This window comes from Scomber japonicus, chromosome 19 (genome assembly GCF_027409825.1).
Source record: "Scomber japonicus isolate fScoJap1 chromosome 19, fScoJap1.pri, whole genome shotgun sequence".
NCBI lineage: Eukaryota > Metazoa > Chordata > Actinopteri > Scombriformes > Scombridae > Scomber > Scomber japonicus.
Genome location: NC_070596.1, coordinates 12,775,236 through 12,799,920, shown reverse-complemented (window position 1 = coordinate 12,799,920; position 24,685 = coordinate 12,775,236). Strand labels below are relative to the sequence as shown.

Here is a 24,685-nt window from a genome sequence, read left to right as displayed (position 1 = left end):
TCCCTCCTCCCCACATTTTCTCCCACAGGTGGCAGCCCTGCAAGAAGAAAAGAGCAGTTTACTTGCAGAAAACCAGGTCCTAATGGAGAGACTTAACCAGTCTGACTCAATAGAGGATATAAACAGCCCTGCTGGACGCAGACACCTCCAGCTGCAAACACAACTGGAGCAATTACAGGAAGAAACTTTCAGGTGTGGAATTGCTAGAAGGAGAATATTTTTGTCATGTGAAAAGTGAGAGTTGAACTGACTGATGCTGGTGTCATACATATTTGAAAGCTCTTTTTTTTGTGTCGTATTCCTTCTAGGTTGGAGGCAGCAAAGGATGACTACCGGATCCGTTGTGAGGAGCTTGAAAAAGAACTCTTGGATGTAAAGTCTCAGAATGAAGAGCTTACTTCACTGGCTGATGAAGCTCAGTCTCTCAAGGATGAGATAGATGTCCTCAGGTAAGTTGGGGATGTAAAGTCTAATGTTTGAGCTTATTTAGATTTTTGTTAAAAGTGGATTTAAAAAGCTTTTATGATTTCCTAATAGTCTAAGTGGTGATAAAACCATGTTTTTATTATATGATGTGCAAGTTTTCAAAATGGAAAGTGTTGGTGGAGGCTTGTTCAAAACATGACACCAATCTGGTAATGATTTGAAAAGCAATGGGTTTTACACCAAAGACCTGATGGGTGTGAGAATGTGTCTGAAAAACAGGATGCTTAACAGGAAAAATAATGAAATGTTAAACCATCATCTTGTTATTTCAGATTTCTGGTACTACAGATCTGTTGCTACACAAACAGAGCTTTGATAAAACTATCCTCCACCTCTACATATATACCATCCCAAAATAAAGCTGCCTGTTGTTTCCCTCCCAGGCATTCATCAGACAAAGTGTCAAAGCTGGAGGGCACGGTGGAACACTACAAGAAGAAACTGGAGGATATGGGACTTCTTAGGAGACAGGTACACAGTCACACACATGCCCACAGACATCAATCAAAATCAAAAACTTAATATTTGTTATCTTACAGTTATTTCAGTGCTCATAGGTTTATAAGAAATCTTTAATTTCAATCGCCAGCTGGCTTACTTTCTTTGAGCTAATGTACAATATGTGCAATTGAGGTAATGATTAGGAATATGGTATTACTGCACTGCTGAAAATCTCTGCCAGGCATGCCACTAATGTCTAGGAGACTTATAATGATTAGAATGTGTGTTTTTGGTTAACTTATCACTCATGTTTTAATCTATTAATAATTATAATACACTTACCACACTTTTCATTCAAAGTGCAACTCAATGTGTTACATTAACACTGCAAAAATAAAATAGTAATAAGAGTTAAGATGAAAGGCTTTCCTGAATAGAAAGGTTTTTAAGCCCCCCCCCCCCCACAATTCTAAAGTCTGTGCTGTCCTTCTAAAGTCTGTGCTGTCTGCTATGCAGCACCACAAGCGTGGTGCTGCATAGCAGACGGCTTGATCCCCCATGGTGCAGAGCTTAGTTCTCGGAGCTGCCAGCTGCTGTGGGTGGAGGATTGTGGTGTGATCAGTTCCTGTAGGTAGGGAGATGCATGTCGTTGATGAAATTGTATGTGAACAGCAGGACTTTGTTGTCAACCCTGAAGGAGACAGGAAGCCAGTGCATTGAAAACTGAATTGATGTTATATGTTTGTGTTTTTGCACTTTCATCAGGATCCTGGCAGCACTGTTATGTATGTAGTGGAGCTTTTGGATATTACTGCCAGGGATCCTTGTGAAGAGCACATTGCAGTAGTCCAGTCTTGAGGAGATAAAGGCATGAACAAGTTATTCTGCTTCTGGCAGGGAGAGAGATGGGCGGAGTTTAGAGATGCTTTTTAGATGGTAGAAAGAGGTTTTGTTAGAAAGAGTATGTCTTATATGGTCATCAAAAGTCAGCATAGTCATACCTAACACATGATTAGTGACTGAGGACAAATTCTGAATCTGGTGTAGAGGGCCAAAAAGAAGAGAGCGTCACTTTTGTTTGTGTTTAATTTGTGCTCGTCCAAGCCTTTATCTCACAGGTGCTGGGGTCTGACAAGGCTGTAGAACTTTTGATGTACAGCTGGGAATCATCAGCATAGTAATGAAAAGAGATCCCATTTCTCCTGATGACATAGTCCAACAGGGGGTAAACAGGATGTGGCCGAGAATTGACCTTTGCAAAACACTATAGGGAATGATCTAGAGACGAATCCTCCCAGTGAGACACACTCAGTCCTACCTTTCTAGGAGGACTGAAACCCTTTAAGTGCAGAGTTTGACAGCGATGGTGGCAAGGAGACACTCTAAGAGGACGATGTGATCCACAGTGCAGCACTCAGATCAAAGACAATCTGGAGAGAAGGGGACCCTGCGTCATCTGCCATCAGCAAGTCATTCACAGCCTTGAGCTCTGGGTTGTGATTGACATATATGCATGCAACACACAAGCTAGACAGCAACAATGACATGTACATTTCTGTCACTATATTTCAGACTAAGCTTTTGGAGGAAAAGAACACAGTGTTAATGCAGACCAACGTCAGTTTGGAAGAAGAGCTGCGAAAGGCTAACGCAACGAAGGGCCAGCTGGAGACATACAAGAGACAGGTATCCAACAAACAGCCATGTTGACAATCATATGTGCATTTATTATTTACATTGGGCATGACTGGGCAATGTAATCCAACATAATTTGATACTTTATTACAACACACACAAAGTATATTGAGAAATAATTTCTTTATTTGAATTGTCTTCTCTGTGCACAGGTGGTTGAACTTCAAAACAGACTGTCAGAAGAATCTAAAAAGGCTGACAAGATGGAGTTTGAGTACAAACGTGTCAAAGAGAAAGTGGACTCCCTACAAAAAGAAAAAGATGTATGTACAGTTCATTTGAATAATATAAGGTCTGTTAAATTATGGAAGACTGATAGCTATAGGAAATATCACACCATACATGTCCTCAGTTTTGTTTTTATAGATGGAATGATTTACATCAGAGGAGTTTGCAATCAGAGCAGAATTTATTTCATCAAGTAAAAACAAAGTAACAAAAAGTAAGATTAGTGGTTGTAAATAACTGAAATGTTGTAGCTTATAAAAGTTACTAGAGTGGTAGTTGTCCCTAAATGATAAACAGATGAGACATTATGTTGGCATTTAGCATACTAAGGATGTTCGTTCTTTTTTTGTCACTCACTCACATGTTTTACTCTGTCTCCCTCTATAGCGTATGCGGACAGAGAGAGACTCTCTGAAGGAGACTATTGAGGAGCTGCATTGTGTCCAAGCTCAAGAGGGCCAGCTAACATCAGGTACAGGATCTGTCAGGCTAAACATGAGCAGTTGGCCTTCTTTAAGCTAAGTATTGTTTCATGGTCAAGCCTAAATAGTTGGACATACCTTGTAATAACAATAATATAATATTGCCCAGGTCTCTTCCCGTTGTCCAGCAACGACGGCACTGATTCACTGGCTGCTGAGATCACCACCCCAGAGATTCGGTATGTCTTCTGAACCTCAACTTTTGTTTCACTTTAAGTCATATAAAGTTGTTAATGGAGCACAGATAGTTGGTTATTAAGGTTAAATAATTAAAAAAAAACTACTTTGCTGTAAGAAATATCACAACAAAATATGTAAAAAATAAAGAGATTTCAAGATTTTGGATAGAAGGTTGTGACTTGCATGCTTAAAGCACATTAGTTAAGATAAAATATAAATATTGGCAGGTGCTTCACAATGACTGGTGCTGACAGTTGTGTCCTCCATAAATGCTGCTGATTTTGTATATGTGTGTGTGTGTGTGTGTGCAGAATGTTGTTCTGTTGTTCACTTTGTAGCCAGATTTCTAGCCGATTCCTCTTGCTACCTCTGATGTTGTATGGTAGAGGAATTTGGCCTAAAAAGAACTGTCTCTATAGTGAGTTATGTAATAGTTATGTGTGAGTTGCATCAGCCCAACTACTGCTCTCCAAGAGAGCTGCATTCTTTTGCTGTCAGCCTATCATATCCTGCCAGCCTTTGTGAACCAAAGAAAATGTAGATTTACGTGTGATTATATGTTTTACTTGTAATTCCTAGTGTTCTGAAAGCTTCTCAGCTTGTCTAGGCTATTTATTATCCTCTAAAGATAGAGTAAAGAAACGTTGATGCACCCTGAGGTGATATCATATCCTGCAAGCTTTCAAAGTTGGAAACAATGTGTTGAAACAGCTTCATTTGATGTGAAATATCTATAGTGAAGGAGCTTATAGCTAGTAGAGTTATGCTCATTGTTGTCTGTTCAGTGCCCAATAGTGAAAAAGCTGAGGTAGGCTGTGCCTTTTTTTTCTGGATTCAACCTGTTGCTTTTATAAGCGCCTGTGAGTGTATCTGGAAACATTTAGCCAGTTCTCCAATTGGAGTCAGCAGCCACACTCTAAAAACAGTATTCAAGAGACAGAAAAAAACCCCAGAGATAATTCTATCTGTTCAGTAAATGGATTGAAGGGGAAGGTATTTCAAACAGCCCATCTATTCATGAAGATGAATAGTAAACATCTGAAACAGATCACTGAGCCAACCCTCATATCAAATATTGATTTACAGTTTAACTTCTCAGCTGCCTGACTATGAGTTACTTCCAGCTCTATCCCAACCTACAGCTCCCTACCTGTCTCTCCATCTGCCATTTTAGTGTTTACAAAGATCTTTACGTGGCTCTCCATCAGACCAAGGACCATCATCATCCTTACTTACCCCTCTTTGTACTGTGCACTCTGTTTTGTTTAACAAATAAGATAAATAAAATGACAGATACATATGTTATAGAGAAGACAGCAACATTGCTCAGTGAAGAGCTGTGGGTTCCCAATGCTTTTTACACATTTAACCTGCTACTGTGTGAATTATAAACCTCTTGACATGAGTGAGCTTTACTGCCCAACACATCTAGATAGAAAACTGAAGAACAGAAAATGTTTTTGCACTAATACAATAATGCAAACTGAATGATAAACCTGAAGTTAAGTTGTGTAAAGACCGTTTTATTATCATTAGGAAGCAGTCAGTTTTGGAAAGTGCAACAGTGTAGCCTGCAACATCAGTGGCTACTCAGTGACTGCCTCAAACTTATTTTTAGCTCTAGAGATGTCACAGTCAGTCAGTCTGACGGTCCAACACATGTAGTGTTACAGCAGGATTACTGTAGTCTTGTTGCTGCAAACTCTCTAAACTAAGCCAGTACATGTGTTGCATAAGATTGCACAAGATTTATGTAGCATTTATCGAGTTTGCCCTTTGCTAGCAACATAACCATCTCTCTGATTTATTGACTGATGCTCACTCAAATATGATCATATAACAATGTGTGTTTGTGCTTACTGCGTGCCAGCTGGTTGTCCTGCTGAGTAGTGTAGTTACAACAAGCAGCTTGTGCCTGTATGTATTGTAGAATTTACAATGCATGCATCTGGACTTGTTTGTGTATTTGTTTGTGATAACACACAAAGTAAGTGAAAGTGGATCTTTTTCCTGTCGTGGTTGAGGTTTCCTCTTTCTGTGGTGCAAGTCAGACCTGCAGGGTTTGTGAGTTAAAGTAATCTGGGACAGTTATTATAAATACATAGAGAACAATGCATGCAAAAATGTATCAACACTGGTCTCCTTGCATGTGTAGCCATAATAATATGATATCAGAATTAGTTTTAGATGAATATTCTTCAGTTTTGGGGAGTACAGGTGTAGAACAACCAAAACTATATGTGTTGAATTCTCAGTGTAATTTGAAATAAATAACACTTCTGTCACTTCTGATGTGCTTTTTACAGAGAACACTTGATTCGTCTGCAGCATGAGAACAAGATGCTGAAGCTGGCTCAGGAGGGATCAGACAATGAAAAGATTGCACTGCTGCAAAGTCTACTGGAGGACGCCAGCAGACGAAAAAATGAACTGGAGACAGAGAACAGGTCAGCAAAGAGCACAGAGACATGTAGTCTAGCAGCATTAACAAAACACTAAATAATACGGTTAGGCTGAATTGTTAATCGCTTTGGAAAAACACTATTTTCCAATTTCTCCTAAGTGTTTTATTTAAATGAATGAAAGTAAAGATACATTTATGTTTGACTACTTGTAATCTTTTGAGCTCCACATTAAGTTTTGAGAGCCACGTTGTGACTTTGGGAAGGTTGTGTTTCCCTGTGTTAAAACATGGATCAATGTATTTCTCCACATAGACTTTTTTTGTCTACACTGGAATTTCAATCAATGACCTTTTAGCCAGTAGCCAGTCTCTCTGATACTTTATCTTTCACCTTTTAGCATGCAGTTTGCTCATCTCTGTTTGAACTATGTTGTCTAACTGGTCTTTGTGCTTTTCTTTATCTAGGTTAATCAATCAGCGTTTGATGGAGGAACAGAGTCAGGTAGAGGAGCTTCAGAAGTCTCTTCAAGAGCAGGGCTCCAAAGCAGATGATGTAAGTAATGAAATGTTTGTTGTGTATTGTGTGCGATTCATCTCAAATTCCCCTCAAACATATACTTGATAAAGACGGTCCACTAGAAGAATGCAGTACACCACTCCTCCTTCAATGACTGCATCTTAAAAAAAACTTTGTTTAAAGAAGTAAAATAAGCACACATGCATACATACACGAAAACAGTTCAAATCACTTCTGATTTTCTTATAGTAACTAACTCCTCCAAACATTAACCATTTCTAACACCCTTTTATATCCACGGTCTTGTATTTCTGTTTGCATGTGTGCTTTTACATCACTTTTATGTTGCAGCATTAGGAACATATTAGTTTTCTTGGGATAGCTACAAGCCTTGTGTGTTTAAGACACTTGATTAGATTAAGAGCCTCGATGACATCAGTGAATGAATAACTGCAAGATCCTCAGACCATCATCAAATCAGCAACTTAAATGTATTCTAGTTCATTTTAACGTATGTCTGTGATGCTAAAACACAGAAGAGGAAGATTACATCACCTTCTTCTTTGTTCCTTTTCTTCTCCAAACTAGTTTCTAGTAGGGGTCAGCTACTTAGGAAGAGGAGGTTTGAAGCATCTCCCAAGAAGGTTTATGTGAGAGAGCTCGCGTCACATGCATGTTTATCGCCGTCTTTCTTGAGCTGCTTTGTTGCTTTACTACATAATTAACTCTAATCCAAAACACTAAACATAGTTATCTATAATGGGGTTTGGTTTCATACCTACCAGCCTGTGTAGACTTGCATCACCATTGCATCACCATTACATTATCAGTCTTGTTTTAACCATCTGTTTTTATTGATGCAGTACAGTTTATAAAACAAGTACACAATAAGGCCAAAATGCACAAAATGATTTCTTTCATGCATTATTACCATTATGGAGGAAGTGCTTAGATGTTCTTATTGAGTAAAACCTTCAGTATAATATAATGAATGGTCATTTCAGTAAGTAGCAGGTGTGTCAAACAAAACCATCCACATTGGCAAGTCTGTGATTCTTGCCATTAAGTAAAGTACTTTTTCTTTTCGAATAATGCTCCCTCTGTCAGACTATAGTAAGTATGTCTTTGTGATTACAGATAAGTTCCCTCATTTTAGACTTCGTGCTTTCAAGACTTGGTCTCAATTGTTTCACTCGCTGAGACAAATGTGTAACAACTCAGAATGTAATAAATTTGCACATCATAAAAACTGTGCATAACATAATGCTAATTATTGGGTTATATATTGTACATTTTAAAATAATACATTAAGAACTGCAACTGCAAAATGATTGTTTTCATTTAAATAATATTACAGCTTTGATGGCTAGAATTACATCAGTAATCATTGAACCTCATATTGAGCATTTCCCTCCCTTTTTTTATGCATTTGTTACATTGAGTTGCTACACACCAGTGAGAGTCACTAATTTTCTAGCTAGCTATCTTTTCCTGTTAGAAGTAGAAAAGCATCCTTAATCATTCTTTAGACATTTTCGACATGGATATTTTCGAACCCTCTAGAAACCCAAGGTTCCTGTTTCCTCCTCATCTGTGCTGTTTCCTTCTGGTTTCGACTCAATCTGAGCATGTTGTCTTCTTTACAATACTCTGCTGATTTCCTCTTTGACGTGATTTGGCAGCAAAGCACTCTGTTATATACCATATTCAAGAGTGAAACTGCTGTCAGATAAAAGATCAAAAAAACAACTGAAATAATTTTCAGTCATTACCCACACAGTTCTGGTTTGGTGTCTGTATTGTTTTCCTTTTGATTGCCTCTTTCATTCCAGATCTTTGATGTAGTATAATACCATTATGATAATCTTGTCCAAATGTGATTTACTCTGTTGGATGCTAATGGAAATGTTCATGATTTTGTCATATCAAAAACCCTTTCATTAAAACCATGTCAGATGGGTATTAACCTAGACACTATGCTGAAATTGTGTAAACTACAAAAGTATTTAATAAATATTTATATTTTGGGGGTATTGTGCATATTTACCCAGCTGCTCAGTCCTTGCTTCAGTGAGAATTCATCATAAAGTGGAACTGAATGATTTGGGAAACTTGACATAAAATGGCAATGACAAAAGAGGCTACATATAAAGCACAAGATAAGGCACAACAGCTGAAGTGTGCTGCAGTTCCTGCATGTATCCAACAGAGAGGATGTTTGAATATTTCCAGTTTTTTGAAGATGTAATATATGTGTAAAACTATTTATTTTTGTCTTTTCAGTCTTCCATTCTGAAGAAGAAATATGAGGAGCACATGTAAGTTATCTTAAAGATCCAGAGCTTTATTTTTCTCAGAAGAGTAACATGACATTTATTTTGAAGTGATTTACAGTTTTTTTGTCATTTAATCCTGTAGTAGTACTTAACTTCAAACAGTGGACAAAAATACATTTTGACTGTGCTTTATGTTCTTCACCAGGGAAAAGATTCAAGAGTTGAACAATGACTTGCTGAAGAAAAATACCTTCATTGATGAAATGGAGCCCAAATACACTGCCAGCTGTGAGTTTGGAGCCCTGTTTAACTTTGCAGTTGTAAAGTTGTAACCTGTTGAACTCGGTCCTTTCTTGCCATCTGTTGTTATCATCATCTTTACAATTAAAATGATTTAAGTTGTGATGTCACTGTACAAACAAGACACTGAAGTATAAGTGAAAGTGAACGCATTGAAAGTGTTTTCAAAAAGAAATGTATAAAGAGAACAAAACAAAATAATAAAAAAACGTTTTTGATGTTCCTTGTTAGTCCACCGAGTGGAGGAGCTGGAAGAGGCCTTGAAAAAGAAAGATGAAGACATGAAACAGATGGAGGATAGATATAAGAAATACCTGGAAAAGGCCAAGAGCGTGAGTGTACCTTTTATTACTAAAGGACTGACAGATCAACTTTCTTTTGGTTGGTTTACTGTTACCATTGATGCTTGCTGTTGTTGTAGGTTAAGAAAACATATTTCATATCATTTGGATTTGGTCTTTAACAGGTGATCCGGACCCTGGACCCCAAACAGAACCAGGGTTCAGGTCCAGAGGTTCAAGCTCTGAAGAACCAGCTGCAGGAGAAAGAGAGGATGTTGCACTCATTGGAGGTAGTATTTATATGTGTTAACACACAAAAGCAATATTTGGACAGCAATGTCGTGTAGTTTAGAAAATTCTTGCATTGCTGATTTTTTTTTGTGGCTTTGTTTCCTCCAAACAGAAAGAGATGGACAAGACAAAGAGCCAGAGAGATTATGAGGAGAAACTGATTGTGTCAGCCTGGTACAATATGGTAAGAAGGACCTGTACAGCCTGAGACTGTGACACTAATCATGACTAGTGTCCATTTTTAAATTGCGGCTCATGTTAATGTGCAGTTGAGATGTGAGGTCTTGTAGGTAAAACATGCGACTCAAGTAGCTGTTATATCAGTTAAGTGTGGGACAGCTGCTCTGAAGGAGCACTTGATTTGGATGTAACTACAGTAACCAGGCAGTGATGAGCCTCCTGAATTTACATCCAAAAAGCTGTCAAAAGTGCTCCCTCCATGATCAACGACCGTGAAGGAGGCAGAAAAAAGGTGCATAGAGGCATTAGGGAGAGCACAGTTCAAGCACCCCAAATAACCATCACTGAGAAAAAAAGTCTATGCAAGTCTTAAAAATGAGAGACACATGGATGAGCAATGGGAGTTAACAGATAGATAATAAGAATAATTATAATTCAAATAAGTTCTCTTTCAATTCAAACATTAACAAGGTATGAGTGGAAAGTAGTCGTGCAAATGCCTTTATAAACCTTTTTTTGAGTCAAACATAGCTTAACCATGTCCTCTAATTTGCTACTGCAGTACAGTCTTAACAACAAATATAACTGGGACCACCATAGAATATTGCAGATGAACATTTCATATGCAGGAATTCATATTATAGACACTACTACTGACAAACCCTGTAACAAACTGGCCACAATTTCAAATATTTACCAGACATGGTCCAGCCATATACAGTTGTGTTCAAAATAATAGCGCTGTGTGTGTAAAAAGGTGAGTAAAGCTCAAAATGCTTATAATAACAGTTATTTCCATACATGCTAATGCATTGGGAACACTGCATATTCTATTTTACATCAAAACATGAATAAAAAATTATCACGTTTGTCATTCCTTTACAGAAAGTGAAGAAAAAGGAAATGATATGCTGTTCAAAAAAATACCAGTGTCTGCATTTTTCTTTACAAACTCAAACAATATTATTTTTTATTCATGTTTTGATGTGGAATAGAAAATGCAGTGTTCCCAATGCATTTGTGTGTATGGAAATAACTACTATTAAGAGAATTTTGAGCTTTACTCACTTTTTTTACACACACTGCTATTATTTTGAACACAACTGTACTAGGTTTTCACTCAGACTTGTTATCCATTGAATGTTAATACTTAACCACTAGAGGGCAGTATATACCTTTCTATAAGCACAGCAGACTGTGTTTGCTTTGAATATATTATAATATTTGATCAGTAGCTGCTGTTAGTTCATAAGTTGTTAAATCAACGCTAATGTTATATTTAAGCTCATTTTCTTTTTCATTCATCAGGATTAGTGGACTGATGGTAACTGATTCTTTAGTAACTCTCCAGTGTCTCTTACTCTGTGTTGAAGAAAAATTGAATACATGACAATTTTGTTCTCATACTGTTCTGTGCTGTTGGGTCTACATCTACATACAGTCTTGCTTTATTATTATTAAACATGAATACCAATGAGAAGGCCATTAATGTTTCTCTTTCTCCATATCTTTTCACAGGGTATGTCTATGCAGAAGAAGGCGGCTGAAGACAGACTTGCTAATACCGGCTCTGGTCAGTCCTTCTTGGCCCGGCAGAGACAAGCCACCAGCACACGCCGCTCCTACCCAGGCCATGTCCAGCCAGCTACCGCAAGGTAGATGGCAGCAAGGCAGAGAAATACAACCTTTCAAATCCCTGAACCTTTTATACAGTACATGTACAGTACATACAGTACATACAGCCTTTTTCAGGCAAACTATTCCCATTCTTTTATTGTAGAAGTTCTTGTTTTCCTGCATTCTGCCTATTGATTTTCTTTTTTTTCCTTCTTGATCAGATCCATGAGGTAGAGATGCCAGGCTGCCCAAATCTTGCACCACTTTTATTCCTGACTAAGCATATTTTACCCTGACTCCTGTGATGGCAGGCTTCTACCTTTTTTCACACCCCAGCATTATTTATAGGGTCTGACTAATCACTCCAAACACCCTCTCTTCCTTTCTCAACCACTGACCTTCCTGAAAGCTGTACTCTGTGGCACACTTTTGCCATGCAGGTCTGGACCCCAAGACAGAGAAGAATTGCATCTTCTTGACAAGTTGTTTTTGTTGCAAGCAACCGCTCTACCTGTTCATGCAGTATTTATGCACATCTCTACCTGTGAAAACGTTTGAGGTTCAGCTTGTTTTTTGACTGGAGTTGACAGACTTCCTGTCCCGCATTGTCTCATTTAACTCTTTATGATGTAGCTTTAAGGAGGTTAACAGCAATTTTCAGTCAAGTGTGGCCATGTTTAACTTGTTCTATTCAAATGAAAGATCATCAGTTGCTCTTCTGCTCTGTTTTTGTGTTTTGTTTAGTGAAACGGGATTGAGCAACAAATACACTCAAGCATAGGATGATGTATAGTCACCATATGTAAATGTTCCATTTGCTTGATGATCTTTACTAGGATATGTGTTTTGGGGGGAAAAAAGCAGTTGACTGGTAGCTGTGTAGCAATAATTGTGATTGATAATTGTTTCCCAAGAAAACAAAGTAACTGCTTGGGGTGCTGAAGGTGCAATCCACAGTGAGGCTGAGTTTGTGGAAAAGGGGTTTTAGCTTTACCAGCATTTACAAGGTGCCATAGTCTTAGATTTAACAGTATGTACCACAGGATATAGTCCTTTGTCCTTGAAACACATCAGGATTGCCCCCCTCACACTACGCAGACAAATGTATTGAAGGAAACTGCCTGATTGAAAATTGATTTAGTTTTTAGATCGCCCTTAATGCCATTAAGCCAACACAGAGATGAAGTTAATTTAAAGTAGGGCAGTTAAGTGGACTCACTTTCTGTATCATTTTAGAATCAGCTAATTACTGTCTTTGAAAAGAGGTTTTTCACAGTATGTTAAAAGCACTACACAGTACTTTCCATGTCACTTTAAATAGAAATCTTCAATAGGGACGCTTGCTGCAGCTGTTCGAGTCTTTTCTTTTAATACTTTTTTTTTGGTTTACGTTGTCATTGTTGTAAAGGCACATCATCAATAACCTCTCGTTGACATGATGGACCTTTAGAAGCCCTGAAATTAACCCTGTATCTGTTTAACGGCCGTCTGACCGTTCTCTCTCTCTTTCTCCTCCCTTAACAGCAATATCACTGCATGACTGGCACATCAATGAACTGGCCTGGCCTTTCTTTGGCCTATAAATGGTCCCCGACCGGGCAAGGCTGAGGCACACGATGCATGAACTATCTGCCTGCCTACTGTTTGCATGACTTTGCATTGACTCGAGCCTGCGAATAACCAGCACACCAGCAGCAGCATGAGCACTAACAGCCCTCTGCAGTGTCATGCATTGTAACCTTCAGACAAGCCTGAGGGAGGGATGGGGGGGGTTGGTCGGAAAAGAATACCCTCACCCTCCTTCCTCCCAGTTAAACTCCTTTCCACACTTCCAACTCCTTTCTCCTCTTGTTTTTCCTGCCTTCTTTTTACCCCCCTCATTCTCCTACACTCCTCTTCTTCATCTCTTCTCCTCCCTTACTTATCACAGACATGCCTGCTTGTGCTTCCACACTGCATTACATTTGTTACAATTCAACCTATGTTACAAACACCCAGAACAGGGCCAGAATACTGCAGTATAGTCTGTCAGTCAACCAGATGAATTTTCTTTTTTCTTTTTTCGAAGTCTTTTCTGTAGTACTTGTGTGTAACTTGACGTTGCCAGACTGTTACAGGATACCTAAGTGACATATTTCCACATATCTGTTTATATTTACATGATTGGTGGAGAGTTGATATCAGTGAGAGAGAAATATTTGAGAGGTGTAGCCTGTCAGACAGTCTGCAAAACAAACAAAAAAAGGAGTCAGCTCTCCTAAGTGTGTATCTCTTGTGTTTTGGCACTGTCATCTTAAAAAAATAGTGATGGTTCTGCCCAGCCTCTCCTTTAACATGTTGCTAGATGGCATCTTAGATGTGCTTTTACCTCAAGTGTTAATGAGTACAACAAGTTTTTGAGTAAATGAGAACCTATGGGACATTACTGTCTTGCCCTGTAGGTTTCTGGACAGTGTGCAGTAGGACCATAGGGTGGCAAATAAGTGTTTTAAAATGAATAACATTGTTACAGATATGGTTTTATGCAGGATAAAAGCCCCCATTAAGCCTTAAGTTTTCTTTAGATGGAACATGTCAGCAAAGTGTCTATTTCTTGATAAATACATATTTAATGCAAATGTATATAGTGTTTTTTGGGTTGAATATATTGTAGTTGACAATTATGTTGCCTGTTATTTGTCTAAGTAGCAAATAACCTGTGTTCAATTGAGCCAAAAGCAACAAGCTCTACTGATGTTATTTTTTTTCACACATTTAATACATTATAGCTGAACAAAATTAATGCTAAATTGACATTCACGAAGGAATGGGGAAAAAAATCACGACACTGTGCATTAGCTCACGTAAGCTCATGCATAGTACATTGTCTTAGTTCGAAAGGAAAGGGCTTAAACAGGTAAAAGAAGTGGGAAGGGAAACAATTGCAAAATTCACAAACCCTTCATCAGTAAATGTCAAAAGCTTCCACACATGGCAGTTAAAAGTGATCCTGCAGTAGTGTTAGTGTTTTGTTAGGGCAACTTAATGGGATAGAAGAAGCTGCTTAAACATGCAGTGTTACCGGCAATGACACAATAGTATCAGAAATAAGGAAACTTAACTTGATGTTGCCATAAGTCATACTGTACATTTTGTGTTGTTTTTTTAATGAACGTCTTATTTAAATTTTATTTCCAGAACTTATTAAAATTGACACAAAAAAAGAACGAGAAAGGCTGAAAACCTGGACCTGAAGATATATGCATGTTACAGGTATAAATGCATATGTTTTATTTAAATGAGAGAGATGGTTCAATCCTCCAATTTAGTGCCTTTGTTTTAAATTATGATATTTAAAGAAAAACAAAGACTGCCTGGTCTTTGTTGGACTAAAGGCGGTGTGGCAAGCTGTCCTTTAAGACCTCTTTTTATTGTGTTATTTGGAAAAAAAATGTCTAAGATGAGCATCATCCTCATCCATGTGATAGATTTCTTTTGACAAAAAAAATGTGTATTGTTTAGCTTAAGTAGGCTTAATGAGGGCTTTATTCTGTTTGTTTTTGTTTGTTTGTTTTTTTAACCTGTTTTACTCATAATTCTTATATTGCATAATCTTGGTTTAATTCATGCTGTGCATTTTTATCTTAATGGCTTATTTATTCTTTTGCTGCTCGTACAGCAGTGTTACTTTTTTTCATATTAGTATTATGATCTCACCACTTAAACTGTTACAATGGATGTTAAATTTCTATTCGACATCAAAATACTGTTAAATACTTGTCTTATGCAACAAAAGGAGGAGAACGCTTGTTATAGTGTCTGTCTCCATGTAATGGAATGACACAAAGGTCAAATCAGAATAATGTAAACTGGAGAAAACAATGCAACAAAGGTTACATTTGCCTCCAGGGTTTTTTTTTTTTAGGAAAATGAATGTCTTATCATCATCAAAAAAAAGCACATTTTACACTTTTAATTCACTGGATTGTTAGTGGTTATACATTTTCAGTGTTTTGCCAACAGCAACAAAGACCAGGCCGTTATTGTGAAAAAAGGTGTTCATTAGCTGTTGAGGTTGCATATGTAATTGCATTCAAGTAATGTTAGCACAGATCTTTGGTCAAGGGCAAATCAGATTCCACATCTGGGCATCAAATAAATTAGTAGTCAATAAGTTGTAAAGGAAAGAAGCGTTATCTTTTGCCCAGCTCCCAACTTGTTTCTGTTGTCGTCCAAATAGATGTTTTGTGAACCACTCGCCATTAATAGCTACAGATTTAGCTGTAAGTTATATCACACAGAACTCTTTTAACCGTCCAACCCAAAAAAATCATTGATTTGGTAAGACATCTGTATATAATGGAGCACATCCACTATGTGGTTTACAAGTTAAAACTTTTAACAGGGATGGTGGGGATACATACTTTTGTTTTTTAGTATTTAAGACAAAGCAGATTGTGTCGACCCCTTTTATCCCCCATCGATTCAGCCACTGTATACGTCTGTGTATAATTAATGTTACCTTTAGGAATATAATGAGAAACTGGGGGGAAAGATTATCACAAGGGATATAATATAACCACAGAAACATATTTCAAAAGCCAGCTAGTTTGGTCCATTTTCAGACCTTATTAATGCCAATTTTTTTTCTCAGTATAGAAGAAAATGTGACCTTGATGTACTGTCCAAGCTGTAACCTATACTCTTTCCTCTACTTTCATGTTTGAGAACAAAATATTGAATAAGGATTGCAGTAATCTTAACAAAAATCGGTCATATTGTGGTGTGTTTCGTCCATGCCTAAGCTAAAAATGAGCATCCAGTGTTCCCTGTAGTGTTACTTGACTGCTAACTGCACTGTGGGCCAGTCAGAAGTGTATCAGAGACATGAAACAAACAACATGCGGCTGTTAACAGGTCAGAATCTATCACAACGCGTGCAGTGTTTGCTATATTTTTTACTCATCGGAAAACTTTTCTTTACATATTGAAGTAGCAAATAACCTTCCATTTGCCAAGTTTTATATTGCTTGTATACAAACACACTATGTACATACTTTATGTGACAGTGATAGAGGAAGTGTCTGGCCATTTGACAATGAGAGAATAAAACTCGTGTGTAGTTAAGTGGATTTCACATAGCATCTGTCTGATGAGGATTTATTGATAGAAAATGTGCTTCCTTCACTGCAAAACTTGGAAATGACATTGTAAATAAAGCTTGTATAAAACAGATTGTGTGTCAGATGGTTGTGTCGTTTTTTAAAGGACCCATTTGAATATTTTAAATGATCTATATTGTGACTGTTTTTATGGTAACTTTAGGATAACTTAACATACCGCAACATTAATCTGCTCAAAGTAGAAAGGTTCTCTGAGCTCAATGAAAATCAGATTTTAAGGGGTTGTGACATCACAGCTAGTTTTTAAGTCAGTCCTGCTCTAGTATTCAACATAACTAACTGTGATTATGGACACTGCCACTGCGAGTAGATTTAGAGTTAACAATGTGATATCTATTGTCCTCATCTTGCAAATGTCTGAAAAAATGTTTGCAAGTTTTTTAATGAGAGAGAAGGGTTAGCTGCTATTTTAAGGCTTCTGATATGGTAATTGTTTTTTTTTTTTTAATGGAAACCCATATCAGAACCACACCATTGTTCTTAACAAGTCTGCAGGGCATCTTTAAAGTATCACTGATCCTAAACAAGTTCCCATGGTTCAGCATTGAATAGCTATGCAAATCCATAAAGGGGGCACCTGATTAATTTCACTCGGCAAGATTCCCATGCTTACTTTAGAGTTAAATTGATATTTCAAACACATTAGAAGAAGAGTACTGATACCCCTAAATCAAATACATACACCTTAGTTGAGCAGGAAAGAACAAAAGCCTTGGGAAGCAGTTGATTGGATCTCAGCAAGTCTCATAAAACAAAAATCTACTTTTCTTCTTTACTCCTTTATTTCATCTAACTCCTTCCAGCAGCGTCCTTTACTTTCATTTGATCATTAGACAGATGAAACAGTCTTCAGGCCTGGTATTGACGGCAGACGATGAGAGATTGTTTTTTATGTGTTTCTGAAAATACCCTAAAAACAAGTTATATGTGTCTCTTTCATCCCTTCTACAAGATTAAAGTTGGCCTTTAAATTAAATAGTTGTGCTAAACAAGGAAACATGTAGCACTAATAATAGAGCTTTGCCCATCATCCTTTCCTCTTCTAGGTGTCTTGGTGAGCTCTGGTTTTCAGTATATATATGTCTCTTATGAACCGAATCCACTCAAACACAAACACAGCCTTGCCTGGGAAATGAAGTCTGGATGCCCCTTGAGGCTGCGGACACAGGAACTTCCCTGTATCAGTGTCCCATTCTTCATTCCTGAGAGCTTCTTTTTCTGTCTCTATAACCTCAGCCTCTGGGTGCTTCCTCTTGACATGTCACGGCAGAGGTCCAGAGTCAATATAAATACACGTCTCTGGTTTCTCATTCACTTCCAACATGATGGGCCCAAGTGAAAGGAGCGGAGATGATGGTTACCGTCCAGGGTTTTCATTCCATAGCTGGGTCACGTCTTACATGCCCATTGTTTATTTCATTGCAATTAGGTTCCAAAAACAAATTAGTGATAGTTTAGACAGTAATATTTCTTGACTGTTTGTGATGAACATCTGTATAGATAAACCTTTGTAAATACAGTATGGGATCTAATCAAAATGACTTCCTTTAATGACCTATAAAACTCATGATGTCCCCATCAGTTTTACTTACTCAGTTTCTTATTTTACGTGATTTGTCTCTAAATAGTTTTGTCAGGTTGACATAATAGGAAAGTGACAGTTAGTTGATTATTGACTCCTTTTCACAATGACAAAACATCAATCTGGTCATGTTCTTCAAGCAACATCTAGCAATAATATGTAATATTATATGTATTATTTCTTGTCCATTTAACCTTGGACCTATAATCTTCCACATCACAATTTGACTGGTATTCACAATATGTTCCACTTCCATTTTGCCAACTGGATTTCAACTATCAGAGAAGAAAAGAATGAGTTCAGGGAAAGTCAACGGGAAAACAAAAAGACACCACAGGCAGACAGTGAGTCATGCATATTGTGAATTAGTGGACAACCAGCAGCACGGACACAGGACTCCACTGGAGTGTGGTTCAGACCAGGGAAAAGCCTCTAATTGTTCTACTGTTGTTTAAAACACAACCACATTCATTCATTATTTTTCCATTATGGCTAGACATCCTCTCAAATGTAACAAACACAGCTAAACAACCAACCGCCATATAAATAAACCTACATAATCTAACCTGAGGATCCACTCAAGTACTGAGGACTGTACAGCACTAGAATGTAAGAGGAATTTGCTCTGTATAGTTAGACTGATTGTTTTATTTGACACTAGAATCCATCTTAATAAAAATGGGAGAAGTTTGACACATTAGATGCTTGGCTCATGCAACGGTGCAGCGATTGTACAGTGCGCTACTTTCATAGAACATTGTTGCTATAACCAGCAAGCTGTCACAGTAAGAACATTGTTCTTAATATCCAAAGAAAATGTTGTCATTGATCCCAGATGTTTTTTTTTTTCTCATTTTTTTCAACTCTCTGTTTCTCAATATTGAAGTAATTACGGAAACATTCCACTGAGAGGAAAATCAGAGCAAATGAGAGCTGTCATTTCCCTAATGAAAGAGCCTGTTATTATTTCTTCATAACTTAGCATTTGGCTGACAATATGGGCTTTATGACACTTTCAATTTACATTTCAATCAGATCGTAGGGGTAGTGGGGGTGGTGGTGGTGGCGGTGGAGGCATGATAACACAAGGCTCTCATTGATGCACACACTCCAGCGCGCGCACACACAATCAGACACACACATGAGTTTCACAGATCAGGTGGTGTTTCAGCACTTTGGATCGGAGCCTGAGCTGAGATTTTTAAGACGCACGTACACAAAAAGCACACACCCTCCAACACACACACACACACATACACACACACACACATACATAGCACTTTCACTGCAGGCCTCTTTCACACGAACGACCTCTCCTACTTTTACATTATCATTTTTGGCATGACTTCAGTGAGACACAGGTGAGAAGTGCACCGGAGGAAACTGAAACCTCGTGCTCAGCCTGTTGACACAGTCGGAGAGTAAAAGGAAGACAGAGTGACTCTTAAGATTGTGTTGACCCCTGTAAGCAGAGGAGAACTGAGCAGAGCTGGAAGGGAGCAGTTTGACTGACAGCCGCTGTGTAAAAGGAGGCTAACATGCAGGTCAAGTAGGGATATGATTTTTTTTATTTTGTATTCATGAGACACAAATCTCTTTCATTTGCTGCAAGGATTTATTTACTCCTGTCATGTTTTTGGCCTCTTCTCATGCTGTTAGAATGGGTTGTTGAGTGAGAGAAGAACAGATATGAATTTCTTTCTTACATGAAACTTGACATTTTTTGGCCAGATTCTCGGGCTTGCCGCCATGTTAAATCCCCTTAGGTATACTGATACGTTCACCATCTAAATCACTGAGCTAAAAATGATGACATTAATCAGAAAAGGTTTTTTGTCGATCTCTTGGTTTATGATTAAGCTTTGTGTAGCCTCCAACCTTTTCAAAAAAGATTTTACTTTTTACTTTTGACAGACAGAGACCATTTTGCTTATCAGCAGACAGAAAAAGATGGAAACCCTAGGACAGTGTCGACCACCCAGATAGTTTTTTCCATAACTTGAGTGTGTAAAGGGCATCCCAAATAGGCTGGTCTGCTATGCAGGGTTGAGACAATGACCTAATATTCCTTAAACAGCAAACTGGTTCAACAGAAACATGATCCAATTCAGACATGGTTATAAAAATATCCATGATGTGAAATAATCTGAAAATGGGGCTTGGAAGAAACTATCTCACAAATATACAGTACAAAGTTGTCAAAACATGTGCTCATGAACAGGCTCAGCAATAGCATGTAACAATATGCAGATACTGTGGTAAATGTTAAGAGGAAATGTTTGATCAATTCCTACTACTGCAAGGTTTTCACCATTGGAGCATGTGCATTTTTTTTACATTTAGTAACACATTCCATTTAGACTGACTTGGTCTGAGTGTTGTGGTGTACTTCTGAATGTGCGTGACATTGTCAGCTGAAGGTTACAATAAACAGAGGAATTAGGATACTGCCACATTCTGCGTGTAATCCTATGATCATGCAAGCAAGGGATGTATGTTATGTGTTTATCATTTCATTTTTTCCATCCTCTTGTCTCTGGTGATTCAGGTTTTTCATCATATGCAGATGTTCTACAAGGAGAAAAACACGCATACAGACATTTAACACTAATATAACATTTTTCTTGTCATAAGAAGGATGTAAAACATGGACATATAGTCATACTTGTCATGCAGTGATTTACACCACATATGAGGTGTTTTTAAGGGGGGTTAGTACAACATCCCTGTTGTTGACTCTTTCCTTTTCAATTCCAGATGGTTAATCTGTATTTAACAGGCTTTATAAATAGAGTGCATGTGCGCATTTGTCTTTGGAGTTAATTTAGTTAATTTACCACATGTACAAGTCATCAAGTTCAGGTGTCTGTCTGTCTGTCTCTCTCTCTCTCTCTCACACACACACACACACATACACACACACACAGAGGCAGATGGAGAGCAGCAAACCAGTGGACCAGCAGGATGAACGTCTGAGTGATCTCCACGGCGTTTGAGCCAGTGACTCACACTGGGCGCCGTGACCACTAAATCAAAGAGCTGTTTGAACAGCTGCATTCCTTCACACCCCTTCACCCTCTCATGCTCTCTTTCTCACTGTGCAGTAATATTAATTCTGGTTTTGCTGCTGACCCACAGCCCTCCCTCCTCATCCCCAGTCTATGCGCCGGTGTGACGGAGATGAAGCTTAATGGAAAAAGAGTACGGTGAGTGAGTAAGTGAGTAAGTCATCCTTAGACTGTGGACAGGTGTCTATTAGAGGTCAAGCGTAAAGATGAGACAGAAACTCTGTGAAGCTTCACAGCAGCAACTGCGGCTGATTTATGAACCCATGACAGGCAGAGTGAGTCATAATGTAGCTTCCATTTCTTTTCACACATACAGCTGCCCACCTCCACAGTCATATATTGTTGGGCCATTAGTTTTCAGTGGCAGGCACCGTAATTGTAATTGTGTGGAGAAACTCAGCACTGAAACATTTCTTTTGATTTAATCCCAACTTTTCATACATTTTATTTGAATAGACAGAGTCAGCAGCAGTCAGCAGTAGTAAGTGTGATGGCTGATTGAACAGCTGGACTTCATTGCACATTGCATAATATTTGGAAAACAGTGCATCCCACCATAGTGATATTATGGCTAATAACTTAATACAATACCTTTGTTTTTTGTCTTCATCATTTACTTTCTTATCAGGAGTTAGATGAGAATAATTAAAATATAAAAGAAAAGTCCTCTAACCCATCTGGGGGGTATTATGCTTGTACTATATATAGTGTTTGTTTTTACCACATTTTCTAATTTGCTACTTCATTTTCTAATCTAAATATAGCATATAATATAGCAGCTGTAAATGACACATTTTCTTATTGTTTTGTACAACAAAAAATATAAAGCCAGTATTATGCATTAAATATAAAATAACAGAAAGCTACATTAATACAAACAAATGTTACTGCTAAATAAATCTTTTGTTTGGTAGAATAAAGGCAAGTGAATGTGTGTACCTTGTTTCTCATCCTTACATTACTTGGCTGGACTTTGGGTTATTTTTTATTCGTTCATATATACATATAGTTTTTTTCCCGGCTAGATGCCTACAAAAAAACACCCAGGCGTTTTCTATGATCCTCCCCAAGGTTTCTCCCATATTCAGACCCCATTAAAATTGATGAAAGTGTCCTACTACTGGACCTCTTTTTGTAAAGCACATATTTATGTGAAGATTTGGTGGTGTGAACATTGGCAAGATCAGTTTAATAATGTTAATGATAGTCCAACATGCTTTTTAAAAGTGCAAACTTCACATCAAATGAACAGATTCTTTGTTTCCTTTAGCACATTTCCACTGTTAGATCATTGAAAGAAATTTAGCATCTTGATTAAAAAGTAATCTCTTAAATCACCTGTTATGGGAAGATTAATAATAACTGACCCTCACCAGACTGAGTAAGTGACCAAAGAGTTCCATTTTTTTTTGGTGATAGATGAGCTTTAAATGAAAATGTTTCCATGGCTTTCACACAGCTGGAATCACAAATCAGGTATACAGAGCCAAGAAAACATATCCCATTGTTCGGATGGGCTCATCAGTAAATATCTGCTACATCTGCTGCTATGATACCAAGAGGAATTATTCAGGAAATTCACATGTTGCTTTGTAGCTGTCATTTAAAAGAAATCTGGTCTAGTGTCTGTTTCAGCACTAATACACAACAGATGATAAATGCACAATGAGGTCCTTCAACTATCACCCTTCATTAGATTCACTTCTTCACATTGTATTTGTACAGTTGGCTTAATCAAAAGTAATTGAAAAAAGCATTGATATAATGGTGTTTGGAAATGTTTTTGTCTCAGCTATCTATATTAACGAAAGGAAACACCCAACAGTCAAAGTCAAAATCAACATGAGGGCAGTTTTCCACTTTTTCGGATGTGGAAAGAAATGTTGGTTTTGCCTCTGGCAGTGACATATAACTGAGACATCGGACTGAGAACTGAGTCTATGCATGTCATCATGAAAACTAATGATCTGAATACACATGCATGCCTAACATCACAGAGAGAGTGAAGACGAGAGAGAGAGACAGTCTCCTTGGAGTGGGCTGGGAGTTGAGGGTGGAGTTGGAATGATAATAGTAGGAAAGATAATTATTATTTTTCTTTACCTAACACTGGCTGGGAGCAATAAACAACTTGTAATCAACTTTTGACCTCAGCTGGAGACAGTCCTCAGAAAAGCATTGAGACAGATTCCACGTTTCAACTTGATTTCTTCCCCTTATTTTGGGACATTTTGATGCCTTTAACATTGGCAATTATTTTTTTAAAAAGAAGAAAAAAAACCTAAGCTGTATTTAAGCTGCATGGGTAACATGGGCACAGCAGTGTGTCTAAAGGATACCTGAAAACATCTTGAACATCAAATGTCACGCACAGAGTGGATCACTACCTACAGAGTGTGATCAATAGTAAAAGAAAACACAGATGTTGTAACTTTATCAACTTGATTTGACAGTACAATTTAATATAAAGGAAAATTAATGAAACAAGACAGAAATAAATACTCATGTTATTTTAAATATCACTTAGCCTGGATCTTTTAATCTTAATTGCCTTCCAATAAATAACAAATTGCTTACATGGCAACATTTTATTATACTATTAGTTTGTGATTGCCATTCTTTCACATTATGAACAGATAATTAGCTTCATTGACTTCAAGGAAACATTGCTTTCACCTTTCCAGACTATTGTTAAAGGACAGGAAGTAGATATTGTTGAGAGCTACAGTTACCTGAGCATACAAGTGAACTCTGAGGCAATAAGCAAGAACACAAGAACACAGGCTGTATTTTCTATGGTGGTTAAATGTCTTAAATTAAAATGTTAAATTGTGTTATTCTACAGAACCATCATAGAATCAGTCCTCACTTCCTCACTGATCTCTCTCTATGGGAAGTTTGTTCATATTTTTATTTATCTCCCAATAAGTGATACACTCTTAATTCTAATACATTAGAAACTGTTGATTCCTCACACAGCTTAGCATCTTATTATTCTTATCTTTGTCAATCTTGATGTTGTGGTCCATCATGAGGATCTGAATTGTGTGTGTACTACAGGTAGTTAAATGTCTCATTGTTTTAGTGTGTGATTATTGTGTTTGTGTTTTCATGGTTTTGTGTTTTGTGCTTCCAAAATAATGTGCTCTTGTGGGAGAATAAAGATCTGAGAATCAAAGTAGTTGGAAGAAATCAATTTTTTTTCTGCTCTTTCACACATGAGCAATTTTATTTGTCTAGCTATGTATACTGAACAGACCACTAGTTATGACACATGCCTCATTATGATTAAATCAAATCTGCCTCCGTTTTTAGGAGATTAGCATGCTTCCCCTTATCATATAATCATATACAGATTTTTCCTGTCCTGTATTTTGTCATTTTACTCTTTGAGTCTCTTTTTTTTTCCTTTGGCAAAATGACAGTATGTTAAGTTTAAAATGTCATATTCATTTAGGGAAACCAAATGACCCGCTGCTTTAATCATTACTGTGT

The 24,685-nt window shown here is 37.6% G+C and overlaps 1 protein-coding gene across 3 annotated transcripts in view; it reads left to right on the top strand.

The window, feature by feature from the left end:
- hook3 (hook microtubule-tethering protein 3) overlaps positions 1–16,592 on the top strand; it is a 29,006-nt gene extending 12,414 nt beyond the window's left edge. The window contains exons 9-24 of one of the 3 annotated variants that reach the window (XM_053340103.1): positions 29–192; positions 309–449; positions 870–957; positions 2,500–2,613; positions 2,775–2,885; positions 3,238–3,322; positions 3,442–3,511; positions 5,819–5,959; positions 6,382–6,469; positions 8,717–8,751; positions 8,915–8,997; positions 9,241–9,341; positions 9,476–9,580; positions 9,694–9,765; positions 11,280–11,416; positions 12,903–16,592. In XM_053340103.1, the coding sequence (XP_053196078.1) occupies positions 29–192; positions 309–449; positions 870–957; positions 2,500–2,613; positions 2,775–2,885; positions 3,238–3,322; positions 3,442–3,511; positions 5,819–5,959; positions 6,382–6,469; positions 8,717–8,751; positions 8,915–8,997; positions 9,241–9,341; positions 9,476–9,580; positions 9,694–9,765; positions 11,280–11,416; positions 12,903–12,918 (1,551 nt within the window). In that variant the 3' untranslated portion in view covers positions 12,919–16,592. Of the gene's footprint in view, positions 1–28; positions 193–308; positions 450–869; positions 958–2,499; positions 2,614–2,774; positions 2,886–3,237; positions 3,323–3,441; positions 3,512–5,818; positions 5,960–6,381; positions 6,470–8,716; positions 8,752–8,914; positions 8,998–9,240; positions 9,342–9,475; positions 9,581–9,693; positions 9,766–11,279 lie in introns of all 3 variants that reach the window. The other 2 variants (XM_053340104.1, XM_053340105.1) reach the window with 2 other exon arrangements.
- Positions 16,593–24,685: the final 8,093 nt, after the last annotated feature.